Source organism: Echiichthys vipera (assembly GCF_963691815.1).
Source record: "Echiichthys vipera genome assembly, chromosome: 1".
In the NCBI taxonomy this organism is placed as follows: domain Eukaryota; kingdom Metazoa; phylum Chordata; class Actinopteri; order Perciformes; family Trachinidae; genus Echiichthys; species Echiichthys vipera.
Genome location: NC_139826.1, coordinates 17,514,347 through 17,532,629, shown reverse-complemented (window position 1 = coordinate 17,532,629; position 18,283 = coordinate 17,514,347). Strand labels below are relative to the sequence as shown.

General features: G+C 39.1%; 3 protein-coding genes across 3 annotated transcripts; 2 read left to right on the top strand and 1 right to left on the bottom strand.

Annotated features, from left to right (window-relative positions):
* Positions 1–546: 546 nt before the first annotated feature.
* Positions 547–10,170, bottom strand: LOC310945838 (E3 ubiquitin-protein ligase AMFR-like). Its single transcript, XM_083912067.1, has 14 exons — positions 10,015–10,170; positions 8,963–9,264; positions 8,774–8,866; positions 8,477–8,641; positions 6,463–6,615; positions 5,898–5,938; positions 5,180–5,312; positions 4,937–5,070; positions 4,714–4,824; positions 4,168–4,364; positions 3,966–4,069; positions 3,270–3,404; positions 2,940–3,130; positions 547–2,530 (listed from the first exon to the last, which is right to left on the bottom strand). The coding sequence occupies exons 2-14, from the start codon at positions 9,209–9,211 to the stop codon at positions 2,374–2,376; spliced, it is 1,863 nt and encodes a 620-aa protein (XP_083768193.1). The 5' UTR covers positions 9,212–9,264; positions 10,015–10,170; the 3' UTR covers positions 547–2,373.
* Positions 10,171–12,474: 2,304 nt separating this feature from the next.
* Positions 12,475–13,500, top strand: LOC310951598 (leukotriene B4 receptor 1-like; the record flags this gene model as incomplete). The annotated part of the gene is made up of 1 exon (XM_083919904.1): positions 12,475–13,500. One exon carries the CDS (start codon positions 12,475–12,477, stop codon positions 13,498–13,500), a length of 1,026 nt encoding a protein of 341 aa, XP_083776030.1.
* Positions 13,501–16,367: 2,867 nt separating this feature from the next.
* LOC310946227 (leukotriene B4 receptor 1) lies at positions 16,368–17,797 on the top strand (the record flags this gene model as incomplete). Its single annotated transcript, XM_083912639.1, has 1 exon — positions 16,368–17,797. The coding sequence occupies one exon, from the start codon at positions 16,368–16,370 to the stop codon at positions 17,451–17,453; it is 1,086 nt and encodes a 361-aa protein (XP_083768765.1). The 3' UTR covers positions 17,454–17,797.
* Positions 17,798–18,283: the final 486 nt, after the last annotated feature.

Here is an 18,283-nt window from a genome sequence, read left to right as displayed (position 1 = left end):
CCTTCATTCCCATTATTTTTAATTGACTTGAAAATATATTTTGAGTCTGTCATTTGTTGAATACAACAAAAATGTTTAATAGCTTTTGAATGTGATTCGAATTACATTCAGTGAACTTGTCTGCCATTATAACCTGTCCTAATGTTTGTCCTTTTGTCATGTCTTGGAATGTCTGTCGCTTTGTTATTTTGTTCAATTTTCAATTGTTTATACTATTTAAAGATTACTTTTTTTTAGCAGCTTTTCAAGCCTCTACTATATAAGACGGACAGGAAACGGGGCGAGAGACAGAGAGAGGGGATACGCAACACAGGGCTGCAGGCAGGAGCTGAACCTGCGGCCCCGAGGACCCCCTGCCTCCCAACATGGGACGACCGCTCCAACCACTCAGCCACCGGCCGCCCCTGTTCAAATACAGCTGACTGACTGTTTGACATATACAGTATATAATAGAGGAAACGGTGGTTTGCATCGACCAATCATCAGCATAAGTGGATGTGGCGCAAGAAGAAAGACTAAACTACTATATTTTGTTAAAAAGCTGTAGAAGCTCTGTTTATTGATTCGTTTGTATTAACATATTTTACAAAAACTAGATTTATATTATCCATAACTGAACCATTCTTGATTTAGGCACACAAATACAGGAAAGCTCAGTGCAAAAAAGTATTCTGTTTTGCTTAAATAAGTAATGGTTATGAAAGATAACCCCTGAATAGGAAAATATATCATGGATATTAAGAGTTGTTAAACAACTGAATTAAAAAAAATGAAAATTAAAACAAAACTGTCCAATTTCTTTTTTTACATTTTGACTGACTGAAATCTGAAATCTAAATTCGTTATGGTATTTTCTTACAACACCTCCAAAACAGAGTTTGAGCAATAAAATAAACACAAATAAAGATCACAACACTTCTTTTTGTTTAAGTTTGCGGACTGCTCTTTGGGATAAAGTGGAAGGAAACAAAAGCACTTGTCTAAATTCATGCAGATCTCACACCCAAACTGCCCTTGCATTGTAATAACAAGAAATAAAACACTTATAATACACACAGTCTCCATCTTTCAGTATGTTGATGTTTCTCAACCAGCTATAGACTGATAATACCAAAAATGCTTCCAGGGCCCAGTCCATGTTGTTCATTACTGTAAATGACTGAAATAAGATCTTTGAGCAGTGGATGATCATGTTCCCCCGCTGCTATAGTTTTCAAATTAGCACTCCTCAATGAGAGTAGACAAAGGCCGCAAAAAATGAAACACCCTAAACACTTACACATAACGATTCTCACTCATTCAAGTTATAGAATATGTAGAAGTATTCATTCAAAGGCAAGTAGATTTGTTAAGTCTTGAAAATGCCTCATGAATGAGTGGCAAAATATCCAGCTGTCAGACTTAACACGTTCTATATAACCCAAAATTATGGACACAGATGACCAAGGACCCCATGAACATATGCAGTAGAAAATAATGTTTTCTTATTCAGAGAGAACTGCTTATCATCAGTTGGTAATTTAAGAAAGACTGGGGTGATTACACCCATTGTACTAAATGTAATACATCCCATTTGTTGCCTATGCTTCTCAAGGGAACAGTATTAGAAAAACTAAGATTGACATACCCACTCACCTCGTGTTAAATAACAAAACTGTTTTCAATGGGGGATATAACACACAAAATACAGAACCCGTGTGGGTCAAAAACACTTTGTTTGCAGCAGGAACATTCATATTTGACAGAAAGGCGGTACAATACTAAAGTGACATTCTCTTAGACCTAGGTAAGAAATAAAAACATGTTATTTTGCCTAAACTTAATTCACAGTTGAAACTCGAAAAAATATAACACAAATACATCCGATGAGTTTCTCCATTCAGAATATGTTGCTTTCCGCCATTAGCAAAACAAGTGAAAATAAAGTCAGATAAAAGGAAAACAAACAAAGACCCAAATAGATTTAATCTAGTATTGACACCATCAAACGCCTCTCATTAAAGACTTCTGAATGCAAAGCATGTTCATTTTTGAGCCTGTCCCAATAATGGCAGAAACTGTCTCCCTACTGAAGCTGGTGGTTGCAATGTGTGGCACGTAAATAAAGAGCAATGCAACCTTGCATTTCTTGACTTGCTCCCTTCAATTTATATAATGCTCCAAATACTCTGAAATCGGTGATGCCAAGGCCATAGCCCCACCTTATTGGGGCAGCCCAAAACAGTCCAAAGGCCTTGATTGCGATGCTTTTTAATTATTGTTTTGAATAAGTGATGACCACTGACTGTACACCAGTTGGAGGAGGGTTGAAATAGCTTTGTCTGTGCCTCTTGGGATGATGATGCGGTGCACTCTTCCGCTTAAGTCTGTATATCAGGGTGCAGGGTCTTGTTGAGTTTGCATGCGTCTCTCTGCAGCTGCCGCCATGGTTCTACGTCTCAGCAAAGTCAAGTTTAATTCTGGAACAATGTCCTCCTCCAGTCCAGGCAAATCCTCATCTGGGTCCTCTGGACTCTTGTTCAGATATCTCCTACAGGGAAGTAATGAATAACATATCATCATGGGAAAATGCAAGATAATGTGGTAAAGGCAACCAGGGATGCCTACCATTAGTAAACAAATGCTGTATTTGATAGTGCTGTAAAACTGTGCCTTTCAGCTATTTTGGTGGGCGAGTAAAGAAGGCTATTAATAAGGCCTTAACTATTTTATTTTTCAGGCCTTGATTCACAGACAGAGACAAACTTATCTGAAAAGGAAGGGTCTATTTTCATATGATAGAATTTATACAGCTGAGCTATTATACAAAAACTAGTGAGGCAACACTCCTGACAAAAATTGCCTTCAAAAACAATTTTTTTTTTGATTGAACTTCTTTTGAATATAAAACATTGCTAGGCACCACTTCCTATGAGGTAGAAAACCAGAAGTATACCAACCTGCGTGCCTGCTGGAGAATCTCATCTTTCCTCTGTTTTAACATCTTCTGCCTCTCCTCAGCTGACTTAGAGAAGCGACCTCCTCTGATCTCCATGTTGTCTGGCTCACTGAGGCCCTGTTCAGCTGCTCCACTGGAGCCTTCCTGCTCATCCGACGCAGTGCTCACCTGTGCAGAGCCATGCTCTATGGCCTAACGAAGGAACACAGAGAAAACATGTTATAAATCAGGAGAGCAATGTGTTATCAAAGCAAGGTTAGTCTTTTTAGAGGCACCAAGGTAATAATGAAAATGTATACCGCTATTAATATTTAACCCCTAGTTGACTGACCTGTGTCGGGAAAGGCACCTGGATGCGTCCCTCCAGGATGTTGTCAGTGGTGACCTCCACAGAGCGGGTCAACTGCAGATCCTGCATCACCAGGTAGGAGGGCACCTGAGGGAACATCTCCTGGATCTGATGTGCCTGATGACCGAAAGATACATCAAAAGCAATGAGAGCAATAGAGAAATTATTTCGAAAAAAGATTGTTGGAGATGGAAGAGCATAACATAAGTGGAAGTGAACTAGATTTTGAAGTGAACTGGATTTTTGTTAAAAAGGTTAACACAAACGGTTATTAAACATACAGTGTTATTGATTTACAAGTATGAAAAATATATGGATATTTTTTTGTTAAAATATATTTGATATTTTTTGTAACCATCGGTTTCAGTTTAATCTATTGGTTAAATAAAGAGGTTATGTCAACACGCATTTACCAGAAGTCAAATACCACATGAGCAAAGTAACAATGCCAGGCCATGGTACACAACCCTGGAAACTCTGGCTGCTCATGTACAGCAAGACGGGGAGTGACGAGTGGGACAAATTGATAGCAAAATTGAATCTAAGCTAATAAAGTTTTAAAAACTGTCAGCAATTGTCTAGGGAAAAAAAATACAATACCTGACCTCAGATTGCTACCTGTTTATCGTCTTTCATAAAACCAACAAGAATTTCATCAGACTGTAAACATGGACTCACCATGGCCATGAGCTGGGAGTTATTGGCCTGAGCAATGCCCAGGATATTGGTAGTGTGCATTACTTCCACTGAGAAACTGGGCAGCCAGCTGGCAATGCGAGATCCTGTAAGAGAATGTATGGCTTTTACGATTCATTGTCACACATCTGATGTAAGGACACTCCACAACCAGATTCATCTATACCCCCCTTGACAGACTTACCATCAAAGTGGAAAAAGTGATTGTGCTGGTTTATATGTGGTCTGGCATCTGGAGCAGCTCCAACTGGGCCGATGTTGTCTTCCAAGACACCGCCTTGTTGCTGGCCTCTCGGCTGGCCACCATCCCCATTAATGTTTAGGGATGTCCGACATGTTGGACAAGAGGTGTCCTGTTCAAGCCATGAGCGCAAACAAGAGCTGGAAGCATATACACACAAAACTCACAATTGTTATTATGGCATTACTCTATATTAAAACTTAACATTCAAGTTGAGGTCTCAGAACAAGTCTTCTGGAGCTAAACGTTAGTTGTCTGTGCAACTACTATAACTCAACGTCAGCAGATAACTATCCAACTAATTGCAACTTATGCAAAACTTTGGGCACTTGCAAATACTAAGGTTACTGCATTCAAGGCTGGTATATCTGGTTTCTTTATTCTGTAATTAACTTTCTGTAAGGCCAGTGACACTAGTAAAATACTGGACAATATACATACATACTGTTTATAGTCCATGCAGGGATGGCTAATAAACAAACACTTTACTTGTGGAAGAGATGGCCACAGGGTAGTTTACGTGCCGTCAACATGGTATCCCAGCAGATGGCACAATCATCATCATTGGCTGCCAGCTCCTCTGCAGTAGCAACTGCAAATCTGCACAAATAAAGTTTAAAGTATACAAAAAATAATTGGACAATCATTGGATTAAACAAACCAAACTGTGAGATAAAAAGGTATAAACAATTAAATCAAAATATATTATTACCTGGCCTCCATGTTGTTGATTACACGAAGGTAGTTCTTGTGTCTGCGGACACGGCGCTGGACCTCGTGGAAGAGATACCGCAGCTGCATGAAGATAACTAAGCTTGCCATGGACAGCCAGATGTTTCCAAAGAGCTAACAAGAAACATAGACAGAAACATTACAGAGAGTGGGAAAAAGAGACCGGAACAGACTAAAATTTCACATCACAAACATGCCAACACCTATGCCCTCTGTGTCTTACCAGCATATGGATATGGTGCATGAGGTCCAGGAAGAGCATAGCCAGCTCCATGATGAAATCTGTGTAGTAAACATATGTTCCCTTACTCTCCCAGGTCCCTGGATGGTTCAAATCCCACAGATGAATGGAATATCTGAGGGGAGATGCACAACTCCATCAGGCCATGAAGCACAGGTGATATATAGACAGTATGGCAGATGATGCAGCCCTTATCTTGGATGGGAATTGGAAATTCATGATACATAAGAGAAAAATGGTGTAAAAGTATTATTGTACATCACAACAGGTAATGTTGCCATCAGAAGCAACATATTGACAAATTAGGATAGCAAACAAGAACAAGTTCACAATGTCCTCTTTTTCCGATGTATAATAGCGCAAAGGTGTGGAAATAGTCTAACACTGATCCAATCCATTTTATTTTAAAGTAATGCGCAGTTAGTCACTACAAACATTATTTTGCTATGTACAAAGCCACAGCACTGAACCTGACAACAGTTGGACAAATATCTATGACTATCTATGAGTGTTTCTGCTGATTGTATACCCCTAAAAACTCTCTTTGGGACAAAGAAGCATTTCACACTGGTGTAACCAGAGAAAAACAAATAGCCTTGCTAACATTAGCCCGATTCTAAATCTGTACAGGCTATGTCATCCGTACCACTGCAGTGTGTGCATGTGCGTGCATGTGTAAGGAGGCTTTGAAGAGACTTACCGCATGATGACATGCCCAGTACGTACAGTCACCAGCAGACACTGAAGGAAAAAAGATGCACGCAGGTGAATGTGATGCAATTTTTGTCATCTACTTTCCATATAGACATGAATAACAACTCAAAAGAGGACATTTCACTTGTGGCTTTAAAAAGGAGAGAGAGGAATGTTTTATGCTAAAATGATAATTAGTTTGTTTATTAGACTAAACCTCCGAAAATGTAACCCTATATAAAAACTTCGGTATCAAATAAATAACCCCTTTTCCACAGTAGACATTTTGCCTTGTCATAGCACACTTGTAAGTGAAAACATAAAGGATGGTTCCAGTGCCCCAGTAAGCCATGCTCGTGATGCAGCATGCACGACATTAGGGACCTGGAACTGGCTCACCTAAATGAAATGGAACCACTATTCATGTTATGAATAATAAGTACACAGATACATATTAAAGAAACATAGTGGCCTAACCAAAAGTGCAAATGATACAAAACGTTCACAATCATTATGCCTTTGTTCACATATTGGGTCCCCATTTTCACATCATTGCGGCTCTAGGTTCTCACCTCCGCTGCCATGAAGGAGAGGGTGTGTGCGCCATGGGAAGCTCCCAGCAGCCCACAGCCAACAGCCAGACCACAGCAGTCCAGCAGCAGGGAGACCAGCAGACAAAGCACTCGTACATGGCTGTTCATAGGCGTGGATGGCGAGAAAGACAGCTGTAGGAATAAAAATGTGAAATATAAGTGCCTCTCTTAAAGTTTTTCCCTTTTGTTAAGTTTTAACTATTTGGGAATTCATCTTAGATTTCAGTAGGAAAAGGATACAGACCAAGTATTTAGTTTTAATGCCCACGATCACATAGTACAGATTATTCTGGCATTTAAAAACTATGACTAATCAAGCAATACAACAGCTGCATGTGTTCATGAAACATGCCCCATATCCCTATTCAAAGGGCATTTCTACTACATTAGCCAAGATGAAACATGAACTTTTCCCTTCCATATTTTTGCACAGCAGTGAAATCAATAGACTCCTCCTCATACACAAACTCCAAAACATCTATGTAGTTTGCAAACATTGCTTAAGACTGTAAACTGACAAGTAACATTGCCTACAGTAAATAGAATACGTTTAGTACATTGGTACAAAAACTAACACACCTAAGCTGAAAAAAATTAAAATAGGTTCCATCAATTATGTAAAGCTTACATACAACAAGGTTTCCCTGGTGCATGGACAACACAATATACCTATCATATGTAACAGTTTAACCTACATGCGTCATCGTCACCCAAAAGCTACAACTTACAGATACGTTGAAACAAGAAGGAAGACAGCTGAGATAAACAACTGACAAACTTTAACCTTAAAAGAACATGCATAAATGCAATATAGTCAAATATAAGAGATAGAAATGAAGAGTGGTAACACAAAACCATGTGTAGCACAGGACATTCACAATCACAGTCAATATTACATTACCCACAAGCAACATACCAGCTTAATGCCTGTTTTAAACATCATTGCAAGGAGGTCTATTAAATCTGATATTTTGTTTTCCCAAACATGTAGAGCAAAATCTGATCCAGGGACGTGTCAATCAGCAGCCTAACATACCAGTACAAGGAACTATTAATAGATCCGGAGCTGAGAAGAGTAAAGTTACTCTCAGACTTTGGGGGGACACTCACCTCAACTTTTACAAAGACCCCTAAATAAAGTTTGAAAGTGCCTGTTGTGAAATGACAGGCTTCTGGCTACCTCTGAGTCCTTATGAGTAATAAGGCAGCCACAAAGAACATAGGGGAAAATGTCCTATTGGGTTCACTCAGTAGCCTAAATAGGAACAGGTTTCATACAGGAACATGTCGGCCTATCTATTATAACATTTTCTAGGAAAAGGAACAGACTTAACTTGCTGAAAATAATACTGCTTTGAATAAGCTCTAGAGCTGTCTGTGTTACTTGCATAGATCCTTATACCTTCTTAACGCAATACTATCCATTTACAATGCTGCATCTGTGGCAATGTAAAATTTGTTTTAAAATGCTTTTTGTAAACTGCTTAACATTTGTGAAGGAATGTTTGTTGTGTGTTCTGTCTGAAAAAAAAGCTCTGAGGCAAATAAAAAACAAACTCCAGGTACGAATGACACCAGTGCCCCTAACACGACAAATGTACTTCAGAGGAGTTTGCTTTCAAGGCAGAAAGGAAACGCATTTAAAAGAGCCTTATGCTCCTTAAAATTACCCGCAAGTAGGGAAAAATCTTTCCAACTATTTTATATTTAGTTGCCCTTCCAAAAATGTCATATTCTTTTCTCATACTTCTGATATGTTTGCACTGATAAGACTTCTCTTATGTTGATATTGTAGACTGATTGACTGGTTGAACAACTGCTACAATACCATCAGTTGTTTTAGCTATTCTCAGTTAAATTGGATTGGAAAATGATGATATTTGGTATATTTGTCCTATCATAGTTTGCCATACATGTTAGTCATAAACCATGGTTAGGGGCACAAGAATGAGTTAAAAAACAAACAATGTAAAATGTTTTTTATATTACTTACATATTCAAAACGGTCTTTGCAGAGCTGCACCATGAGGTGGAGAAAGACCAGGGCTGAGAACCACAAACACCACATGACCACCTCCTCCACTGTCTGCACATTCAATACGCCAAAGATGAAAATGAACTTGTAGAAGATAAAGTTCCAGAACTTATCTTTCAGGTGCTGAGGAATAAACACAAAGCAAATTAGATGCATTTTATTTCTTGATGGTTCTACACTAAAGTAAAGCTGCTTAATACCCCAGGCATGGAAGTAGGTGCATTCATTATTTAACACTGTTCTAGACAGACTCACCTGCTTCTCACTGACCCTGAGTGGGCCAAACACCACATATTGAATCATTTTAGCACCTAACATCAAAGAGCAACAGAATGTGTTGACCAACACCTAGGGGAGTAAAGAGAATAAAGCAACCGTTAGTTTTTGTAAAGAACAGCATCATCTCATCAAGCGATGCAAAGTCCTAAACTGGGTCACACTTACCCATACAAAAAGACTGTCAGTGGCCATATACCACAGGATTGCCAATTCTGTGTCACTAATATCATTGTTTAGATGTTCAAGATCCTCTTCAGGGGGAGCTGCTGTTTCATCCGTATCCAAGCCCCCAAACCCTGCATCAGTTACAGTGTTGTAGGCACTAAAGATGCTTCCAGCAAGCAAAACCACACTCAGCGCTGTGTAGGTCTGCAGGCTGGGCCAAGGAAACCTCTCCAGAAACAGCAGAGGCATTGCAGTGTTTACGGTCCCCCTCTCAACTTGTGAAACTCAAGAACTCAAACAACCTGTTAGGGCAGAAGAGAAGAGAAGAGAAGATAGAACTTTATTTATCCTGAAGGAATTTCTCCTTCCAGATTGCTCCAAAATTGCAGTGACATTTAGAAAAACAATAACAAGATACGATAACAGAAGAGCATCAAAAGGCTGAAATATAAAAATAAATATGTCTAAGGATTAAAGTGCAAATCGCAAATCATGATGTAATAGAGATATATTGCACATGACAATGTAATACTGAACATTATATTGATGTTATTATTCTCAGTCTGATTTGCCTGTTAAAATGGGCATAAGTGAGTAACGTCATTTGTCAAAGTTGCGTAAACATTAGCTTTGTTACATACATACACAAGTGTAACCATGGGATCGTGGCTAATGTGTTGCACATAATATTGTAATTATTATTTCTAAATAGACTGAACGCGCGGTCCTCGCTCGGTTGTTCTAAGAAGGAAGAAAACTGACGTCGACTGATCAGTTGTCAAGCAAGGCTAACTTCACGTCAGCCTAATACAACAGGTCACAGTTAAAAAAGGACTAGGCCGTCCTTGGTGAAATGTTAAAGGTTAAATCAACCAAACAACATGAAACCCGTAGGTCAGAGCTCGGACTGGCTAACATAAATACCCTGGTCGCTAACTGTATCGCTACATTCACGCCCCTAACATCGGCTTATTACATGCTAGCTGACATTAGCAACGCAGCTAGCCACTGTTAAGGACCACACAGCCAGCTCGTATTATATTGTCACTTACAGTTTATGACGATGCAGTTAAACACAATATCCAACGTCCCCCGTTGTATTCAATGATGTTTTAGCGCAGCAGCAATGAGAACAGCGTAGTTGTCAACATCGTCATATTTAATCGAGAATGCAGCTGGCTTCTTCTTCTTCTGCTGCTTCTTCTGCGTCTTCTTCTTCTGCTTCTTTTTTCATGGTGTAATAGCAGCCGGCGTCATTAGTGCTACAGTAGCGCCACCTTCTGGAGATAGGTCACTTGGAGTATTTTTTTTAATTGGAAAGATTCAAAACGTTTCTTTTCTTACATGTTCCAGAGTTATACACGATACCAAAACATGTGTTTCTTAATGTAGAAACAATACCGTAAATATATGTATAGACAGTGATTTTTAAAAAAAGAAAAAGTAATGAAGAATAACAAAAACAAAAACATATATGAGGTCTGCTAAACTAAGGGAGTAAATCTGAAATGCATAAATAATCTAATAGTTTTGCCAATTTATTATTTTTTTAGTTTTAAGTTTCCATTGTGTTCAAATATGAATTAAAATCTGAATCTTTAAAAATATCAAACGAATGTTAACATGAAAGTTAACTTAAGAGTCCAGTTTGTCTCCCTCATAAATTTACACTTTCATATATTACAAAAAGTATTGGTTCTTTTCTGTTTTATTGTTTAATTAAATTAGTCATAGGATACAAAGATGTCAAATTGTCCGATATTTCACAGAAAAAAGCAAAAATGAACAGTAAAAACATCAACAGAAAAAAGTCAAGTGAACAGTTAAAAAACCTAAGTAAACAATAATCCGCCTAATATGATAAATAAATAGACTGGAAGGCATAGTATTCACAGTATTGCACAGTTAGGTGTAAATCTATATTACATGAGTGAACTGAACACTCTAGCTACTTTGAGCAGTGTTAATTATAAAGTGTGACTGCAGCAAGAAGGACCTGCGGTATCTCTCCTTCACACTCACACCACGGGTGAAGCAGCTGGTCACTGAAGGAGCTGCTGAGTGCTGTCAGAGTGTCTTGCATTGGGTGGGACATGTTGATCCTCAGGGATGATAGTGTGGCCATCATTGTCAGTTTACTTTATAGCAGATAACGGTAAGACAGCAAGGACGGGTGATTCAGTGGTTGCCAATCATGAATAAAAAATATGTTTGTGTTATCTGTCCAGTTCAGTTCATTGTTGAGGTGAAAACCCAGGTAGGTTACTTGTACGATTTCACCCTGTCAGTGTCCGTTCCCTGGCTGTTCATGATGCAGCTTGACTTTTTGCACCTGCCACTGCCAGAGAAAAACACCTTAAACCACTGAACTTTACATTAAAACTAGCTCCACCTCAATTTATTATACTGTACAATATACTAGGTGCAAGAAGAGCACATGATTAACTAGATGGGACACTAATAATAACAATAAATCAATGTTTAAGTCAATGAAGGGCAGAAGGGTTGAATATTAGATCAAATAATCTTTATAGCGTTCTTTGCTCAGAACTTCAAAGTCCAAAGTTAAGGTGTGTGGACGTGTTGTTACATACAACACAATTGCTCAGGTTGTTGGGGGAGAATAAGGACAGTAAAGGACAATAGTGTAGTTCTTTCATCTGCAAATATCATGTATACTAGATTACTCAACAAGGTTTGGGACAGAGAGAAAATTACTCCTGACTTCCTTTCAGTTCAGCTTGACGATTGCAGGTAGTGTAGTCAGGCCATATAACATATTTAATGTTGCTTCATAATGTGTATGTCTCAAGCGCAGGTGGTTATATGATGGTCAGTGTCTGCTGATAGTGATGAGAAAGAAATAGCACACAGGCTAGAACCAGAAGTGGTTTCATTTTTTATTTTATTATTGGTTCTTGGAGAGTTCCTGGGATGCAGGATACATTTTTATGTAGTAAATGTGGGAACAAACAAAACACAACTATGATTAACAAAATGTTGTTTCTGATGCACACTCTGGAGCAGGAGGGGGCAGTAATGCACAGGATTCTGGAGTCTCAACCTTGACAAAACAACAAAGAGTAGGGGAAGATTCCTTCAGAAGAAATTAAAGTTGACGTGTAGTCAGTGATTTCGAGAAAGGAACTATAAATGACCTTTGACTTTTACGTCTGCCATGCAGTAAATATAGTAAATCATTCCATGGCAATAAGATCAACCAATGTCTTCCTGACTGTTTCAAGTTGATAAGATAAGTTGCTTATCAAACTATGGTCACAAAACAGAAACAGAAAGTTCTTTGGAATAACATTCATCAGCCGTCTACAGCAAATGGATCACTTTTTGACCTATGATTCATACAATTACATCTGTGCCTCTCAAATGGTCCCTTGAGAAACCTGGTCTATGTTCAATTTATCCATTTAAGGGAAGTGAAGACTTGCTTGTACAGCACTTTATTTTTCTTGTCATACAGACGCCACTGTCAGCACATACACTTGCAGCATAGCATGAACTACACAAGCGAGCTGTCTCCTTCAGATGAAATGGCCCCTGAGGAGCTTGATGGTGGGACAGCAGTGGCTTGTGTGATCCTGGGCTTGTCCTTCCTTGTAGGAGCTCCGGGGAACCTGCTGGTGATCTGGACTATCCTGAGACATGTGGAGCAGCGTTCCCACACTGTGGTGCTTATCCTGCACCTGGCTGTTGCAGACCTGCTGGTCCTCATCACCCTGCCTCTGTGGATCTACTCCTTAGTACACACCTGGGTGTTTGGAGAAGCTTTCTGCCAGGCTTTGGTGGTCATTATCAGAGTGTGCATGTTCAGCAGCATCTTCTTCATCACCCTTATGAGTGTGGAACGCTATTTAGCCATCTGTCATCCATTCGTAATGATGCGCTGGAAGGCAGAGAGCGTTATGAATAGATGTCTTGTACTTTTGTGGCTCCTTGCTTTGCTTTTAGGATTGCCTGCTATACTGATCCAGTCTTTGGGGGAAAGCAATGGATCTGATCAGTGTTTTATCAAGGAATTCAGCTCTGTGACTCAAGCAATCGTTTTGCTATGTTTAGAGACCTTTGGGGGCTTTGTAGTTCCTTTGATCATTCTCAGTATCTGTTACTGTCTAGTAGCTGCCCAGCTCAGGAAAATGAGTTTCAACTCCAAACAGAAATCCATGGTTCTAGTGCACGCTGTGGTGATAGCCTTCACACTTTGCTGGTTGCCTTACCATATCATCAACATTATTGACCTTGTTTGTGTCCTAGGATCAGGCACAGGAGATGAATGTGTGCCAAAGAGTATTGTCTTTAGCTCCGGTGCCCTTGTTTTTATTAGCAGTTCGGTGAATCCTGTGTTATACGCCCTCTTTGCGAGGCACTTACAAGGGAGTCTGGAGGAGTCCCGACTGGTCAGGCTGTTCAAGGAAATGGCCACTCACACCAACAAACTCAAGGAGCTGGTAGTACAACAGCAGACTGGCCAGAGGGCAGCAAATACAAACGTAGAGCTGATGTGTGACTCTGAAATAAACTGAATCCCTGAAACTGTGATGAGATGAAGGGTGAAATGTGACGTTTGTCTTCTGCAGTAAATCTAGGGACTATACTTTATTTTGAAGGCCTATATATGATCAAGCCTCTGAAAGCCTGTATGTCACATGTAAAATTGTGCTAACAATGGTAGCATGTTGCGATTCATATCATTAAAGGGAAAACCCACCTAAATCAAGATTTCCAATATGTTATTTCCATGGCCTAGGAAAGTTCCATCAATATTTTTGAACAAGAGCTCCTTACTCTCAAAGTCAGAAGGTAAGTCTCAAACTTGTGATGTCATCAAGTATAAAGTGTCGAGCTGCTCTATAGACTTTGGCTGCGCCCAAAATCGCAAACTATGCACTCAGTATCTATATTATTGTTGAACATTCTTTTGTGTTAATAAAAAGTAGTATGTATCTCTTCTGGTGCACTGAGCTGTAATTACCATGTTAATTCCTGAGCGCCTCCTTGTCAGTTGGAGACATGTAACCATGGTAACCTGTGGCAACATCAGCTCTAGCAGCATCACCAGATAATGCTGAAATTACTGGAAAAGGGAAGTGACTAGTCTGAGAGCGATGATGTAGAAAAGTAAATTTAATGTTGTATTATTGCCACAGAGCTGCCTTGTTCGCTGTTTGTTTGGTCTGCTATGAATGCTGTCGTCACTAACCCATTGCATTGTGGGATATTTATGCCGAAGTAGGGTCTGGTTTCAAACATACTAAAACATCTCACATACTATTTTAGAACAGCATGTTGGTATGCCGTTTCAGATACAACCAATGAGTGGGAAACAGATTTATGGACCCACAGACTGTTTGTTTTCTTTTTGATACCCAAATGAGCTTTCATTCTAGTGGAGCATTGTCACTTCTGAAACAGACAATGTCCCCATACATTTTCTCTGGCTGCTCTCTGTGTCATCAATGACATCTTTTCCAATTCTTTGTCTATGAAGCCGTTCCAGACATCATATTTTAGGACATCACAAATTTGAGTTTTAGCACTCCAGTTCTTGGATTTGGGAGAGAGTTGTTAATTTTTACTTATAGTTTTGGAATGTCTTAAAATGAATTTTGAGAATGGCCAAAGTTCCCATTTAACACATGCCGCACCTTCCTATTTTTGTTTTATGTTTACTCTCAGATGTCAATGCAAGCAAACACATAATCTTAATGTTTTTGTGTTTCTCAAATTTTGATAATTCTGTTTTATGTATTACAAAAAATGAGTTGTCTGTTTGAATGACTTGAAGAATGTAATGAAATCCCTCCACATCAATGTTCTTGGAAACAGCTACTATTATTTAATTTTAGTTGATTATTGAAAATTGATTAGTGTATCATTCACTCTCATTTTGATTTAAGGCAGAACAACTTGACTAGAAGATTTTTGTTTTGTTTTTTTAAAGCCCCCAAAAATCTCCAGGACTAATACTGTAATACTGTAATCTTGTATAGGGCATGTGGAGCCACTAATCCCCCGAAACTCATATTCACAGAAGTCATTATTTTGCCAAGTGTAAGTGGGCAAAGGGTTGCAAACCAATTTTGTTTCTGTTTTAAGTCAAACACATGAGTCACATAATTTCAGTAAAACCAAACATGTGCAACAGAGGAACTTCTCATTATTCACCATTTTAAAAATGTTGCAGTACCTGTATGACAAGAAAAAAAAATCAGATTTTCTTGTTTTTTCTGTATTTTCTGTATATCATGGACGTGTCATCATGTCATCAACTGTGTCATCATGCAGATTCTCATCAAATTGTCTTGTAGATCATTTGGTCCAAGTCTCAAACAGGTCCTGTGTCATTTTTGTCTTGGACAAGTGAAGTCACAGGTTATGTCGAGTCAGGTCAAGTGCCAAATCAAATCAAGTCACTTTGTCCCCCTATACTGCAGTCTTACCTGCAGAATCTTTCTTTAGAGCTTGAAAGATAAGGTATTAGTCTAATAATGATATCACTGATATTATTGGAAATGTGTATGTGACAGTATGACAATGAATTGAATTTGTACTATAATTATTCATATTCAGTGAAATAAATGTAATAAAAAAAAACACAAATAACTTCATGAAAGTTTATTTATTTCATAATCTTAATTTACAAAATCTCATCCCTTTTACTAAGACAGACTACAACCTAAGACAACCAATGTGTTCATCTCATTTCATTCAAAATACTAGCGTTTTATTTTGGCGACTGAGTCGATCAATGATCAATAATTATCAGGCTAACATTAGCTAGCTACAGAGTTGTAAGAGAACAGATTGTATCACACTAACGTTAGCTAACATCAGCCCCAGACATCGGGTAACATTACATTGAACATTTAAAAAAATGTATATTAATATTTAAACACAAACAAGTCATTCCAGTTATTATACCCCAAGTCAAGTCACAAGTCTTTAACTTCCAAGTCCGAGTCGAGTGTCAAGTCATTATTTTCTGTCAAGTTGAAATTCATCAAAACAGTGACTATTAGTCGACTCTAGTCCAAGTCACAGAGTCTCAAGTCTCTTTTCTCGTGGTTAATGTCATTGTATCCATGGATTGCTCCCACATTTGACTCTCTGGTGGACCATCTGAGATCATTTTATTACTGAGATTATTTCAGTTTCTGTTTCCAGATTTTTCTTTTACTTATTTGAAACTCTTGTCTGCTTTTAATCAATGACCTGAGGTGAAAAATTAACTTCTGACGAATACATGAATCACCTCACTGTGTCTCAAATAGCCCTGTGAGGACACCCCTTTCCTGTGCTGTCTGTTCTTAAAGGGAAGTGAAGACTTGCTTGTACAGCACTTTATTTTTCTTGTCATGCAGACATCGCTGTCAGCACATACACTTGCAGCATGAACTACTCAAGCGAGCTATCTCCTTCAGAGGAAATGGCCCCTGAGGAGTTTGACGGTGGGACTGCAGTGGCTTGTGTGATCCTGGGCTTGTCCTTCCTTGTAGGAGCTCCGGGGAACCTGCTGGTGATCTGGACTATCCTAAGACATGTGGAGCAGCGTTCCCACACTGTGGTGCTCATCCTGCACCTGGCTGTTGCAGACCTGCTGGTCCTCATCACCCTGCCTCTGTGGATCTACTCCCTGGCACACTACTGGGTGTTTGGAGAAGCCTCCTGCAAAGCTATGGTGTTCATGATCAACGCCTGTATGTATAGCAGCGTTTTCCTTATTACCCTCATGAGTGTGGAACGCTTTGTGGCCGTGCGCTATCCCTTTGCTTCAGCTGGCTGGAAGAGGAAAAAAGCTCTGAATAAAGTTCTGCTGGCTCTGTGGACTGCAGCATTCTTGTTCAGCATACCAGTCATACCAACTCAGGTTGTAGGGGCAGATTCTGGTGAGGAGCACTGTCTGTACCGGTTGTACTCTTCTGTGACCCAAGAGCTGGTGTGTGTGCTGCTAGAGACACTGGTGGGCTACATATTACCCTTCTCCATTCTAGTTGTCTGCTATGGCTGTCTGTGCAGTCGGATAACTCAGATGACCTTTAAGTCCAAACGCAAGTCCACAGTCCTGATTGCCAGTGTAGTGGTCGTGTTTGCCATTTGTTGGACGCCTCATCACATAGGAAATGTCCTCTCACTCATCATCCTGGCCACCGAAGACTCATTCCCTGGTGCAGCAGAGAATCTGGAGAGTGTCAGGAGCACCATGACCTTCATCGCTGGAGCCATGGTCTTCATCAGCAGCACTGTTAACCCCATCCTCTACATGTTCGCAGCTCGATCCTTCCGAAGCTCCCTGCGGGACACCGGCATCCAGCAGCTCTTCCGCCATATCTCCAGCACCTCTCCAGGTGAGGGCAATAAAGAGTTGTCCTTTGTGTCCAAGAGGCAGAGCAATCAGACCAACAGTTCTCAGTGTGTGTCTGAGTCAAAAGACCAAATGGACATATTAATAAAAATGTGTGAAAATAATCCATCATGATATTGAAAATTTGTGTAGTGTGTGATGTCTGTAGATATTCATGTGTATATTGTATGTATTTTGTAAGGATCTTTTGCCTGAATTGAAGGTTATTTTGTATACAATTACAACACAGAAAAACAGGAAGTCAGAATTTGTCTGTGCAATACTTGTCCAACTCTGTAAATTACTTTTTTTTTGACATTGACTTTTTTTTAAAGAGGGAACATATATTTATAAATATGTCATATATTATGTACTTATACTATATCATACACTATTTATAAATACTACAATAAATAAGTATATCTGCATAAGACATGTCTAAAAGTTTTTATTTTATGTTATAATTGTGCTAATGCCAACAAAAGGACATTGTATCATGTTATATATTCTGTGTACTTTAAAAAACAAAATGCCTGTAGGTTTTTTATTGGGTATTCATGTGATTGCGTCAGTAATTTCTTATTTTTTCCATAGAAAAGTATTTCATTCTTAACTGGAGATAAGACTTTAAGAACTTTTCCATCTGGCTATGTCGTTCTGTATTGGGAAAGTGTAACATCCTTGATATGGTCTGATTAAACTTATGCAACAAAACTGTTCAGTTCACCTAATATAGTGTTTTAAATCTTTAATTCTTATAGAATCCATAATGTAAAAATGATTTTCACTCGTGACAAATTAGCTAACAATGGTCCTGGTTTCCCACTACAGACAACAGTCCTTCAACTTCCTCTCGATGACAAGATTGCAAAATAAATGTTCCCTTCGTTGAGCAGTAAAAAGCGGAATCAAGTCTTAATGTTTGTCACAGTCTTATAAAACTCAAACTATTAAGTGAGAGAGTT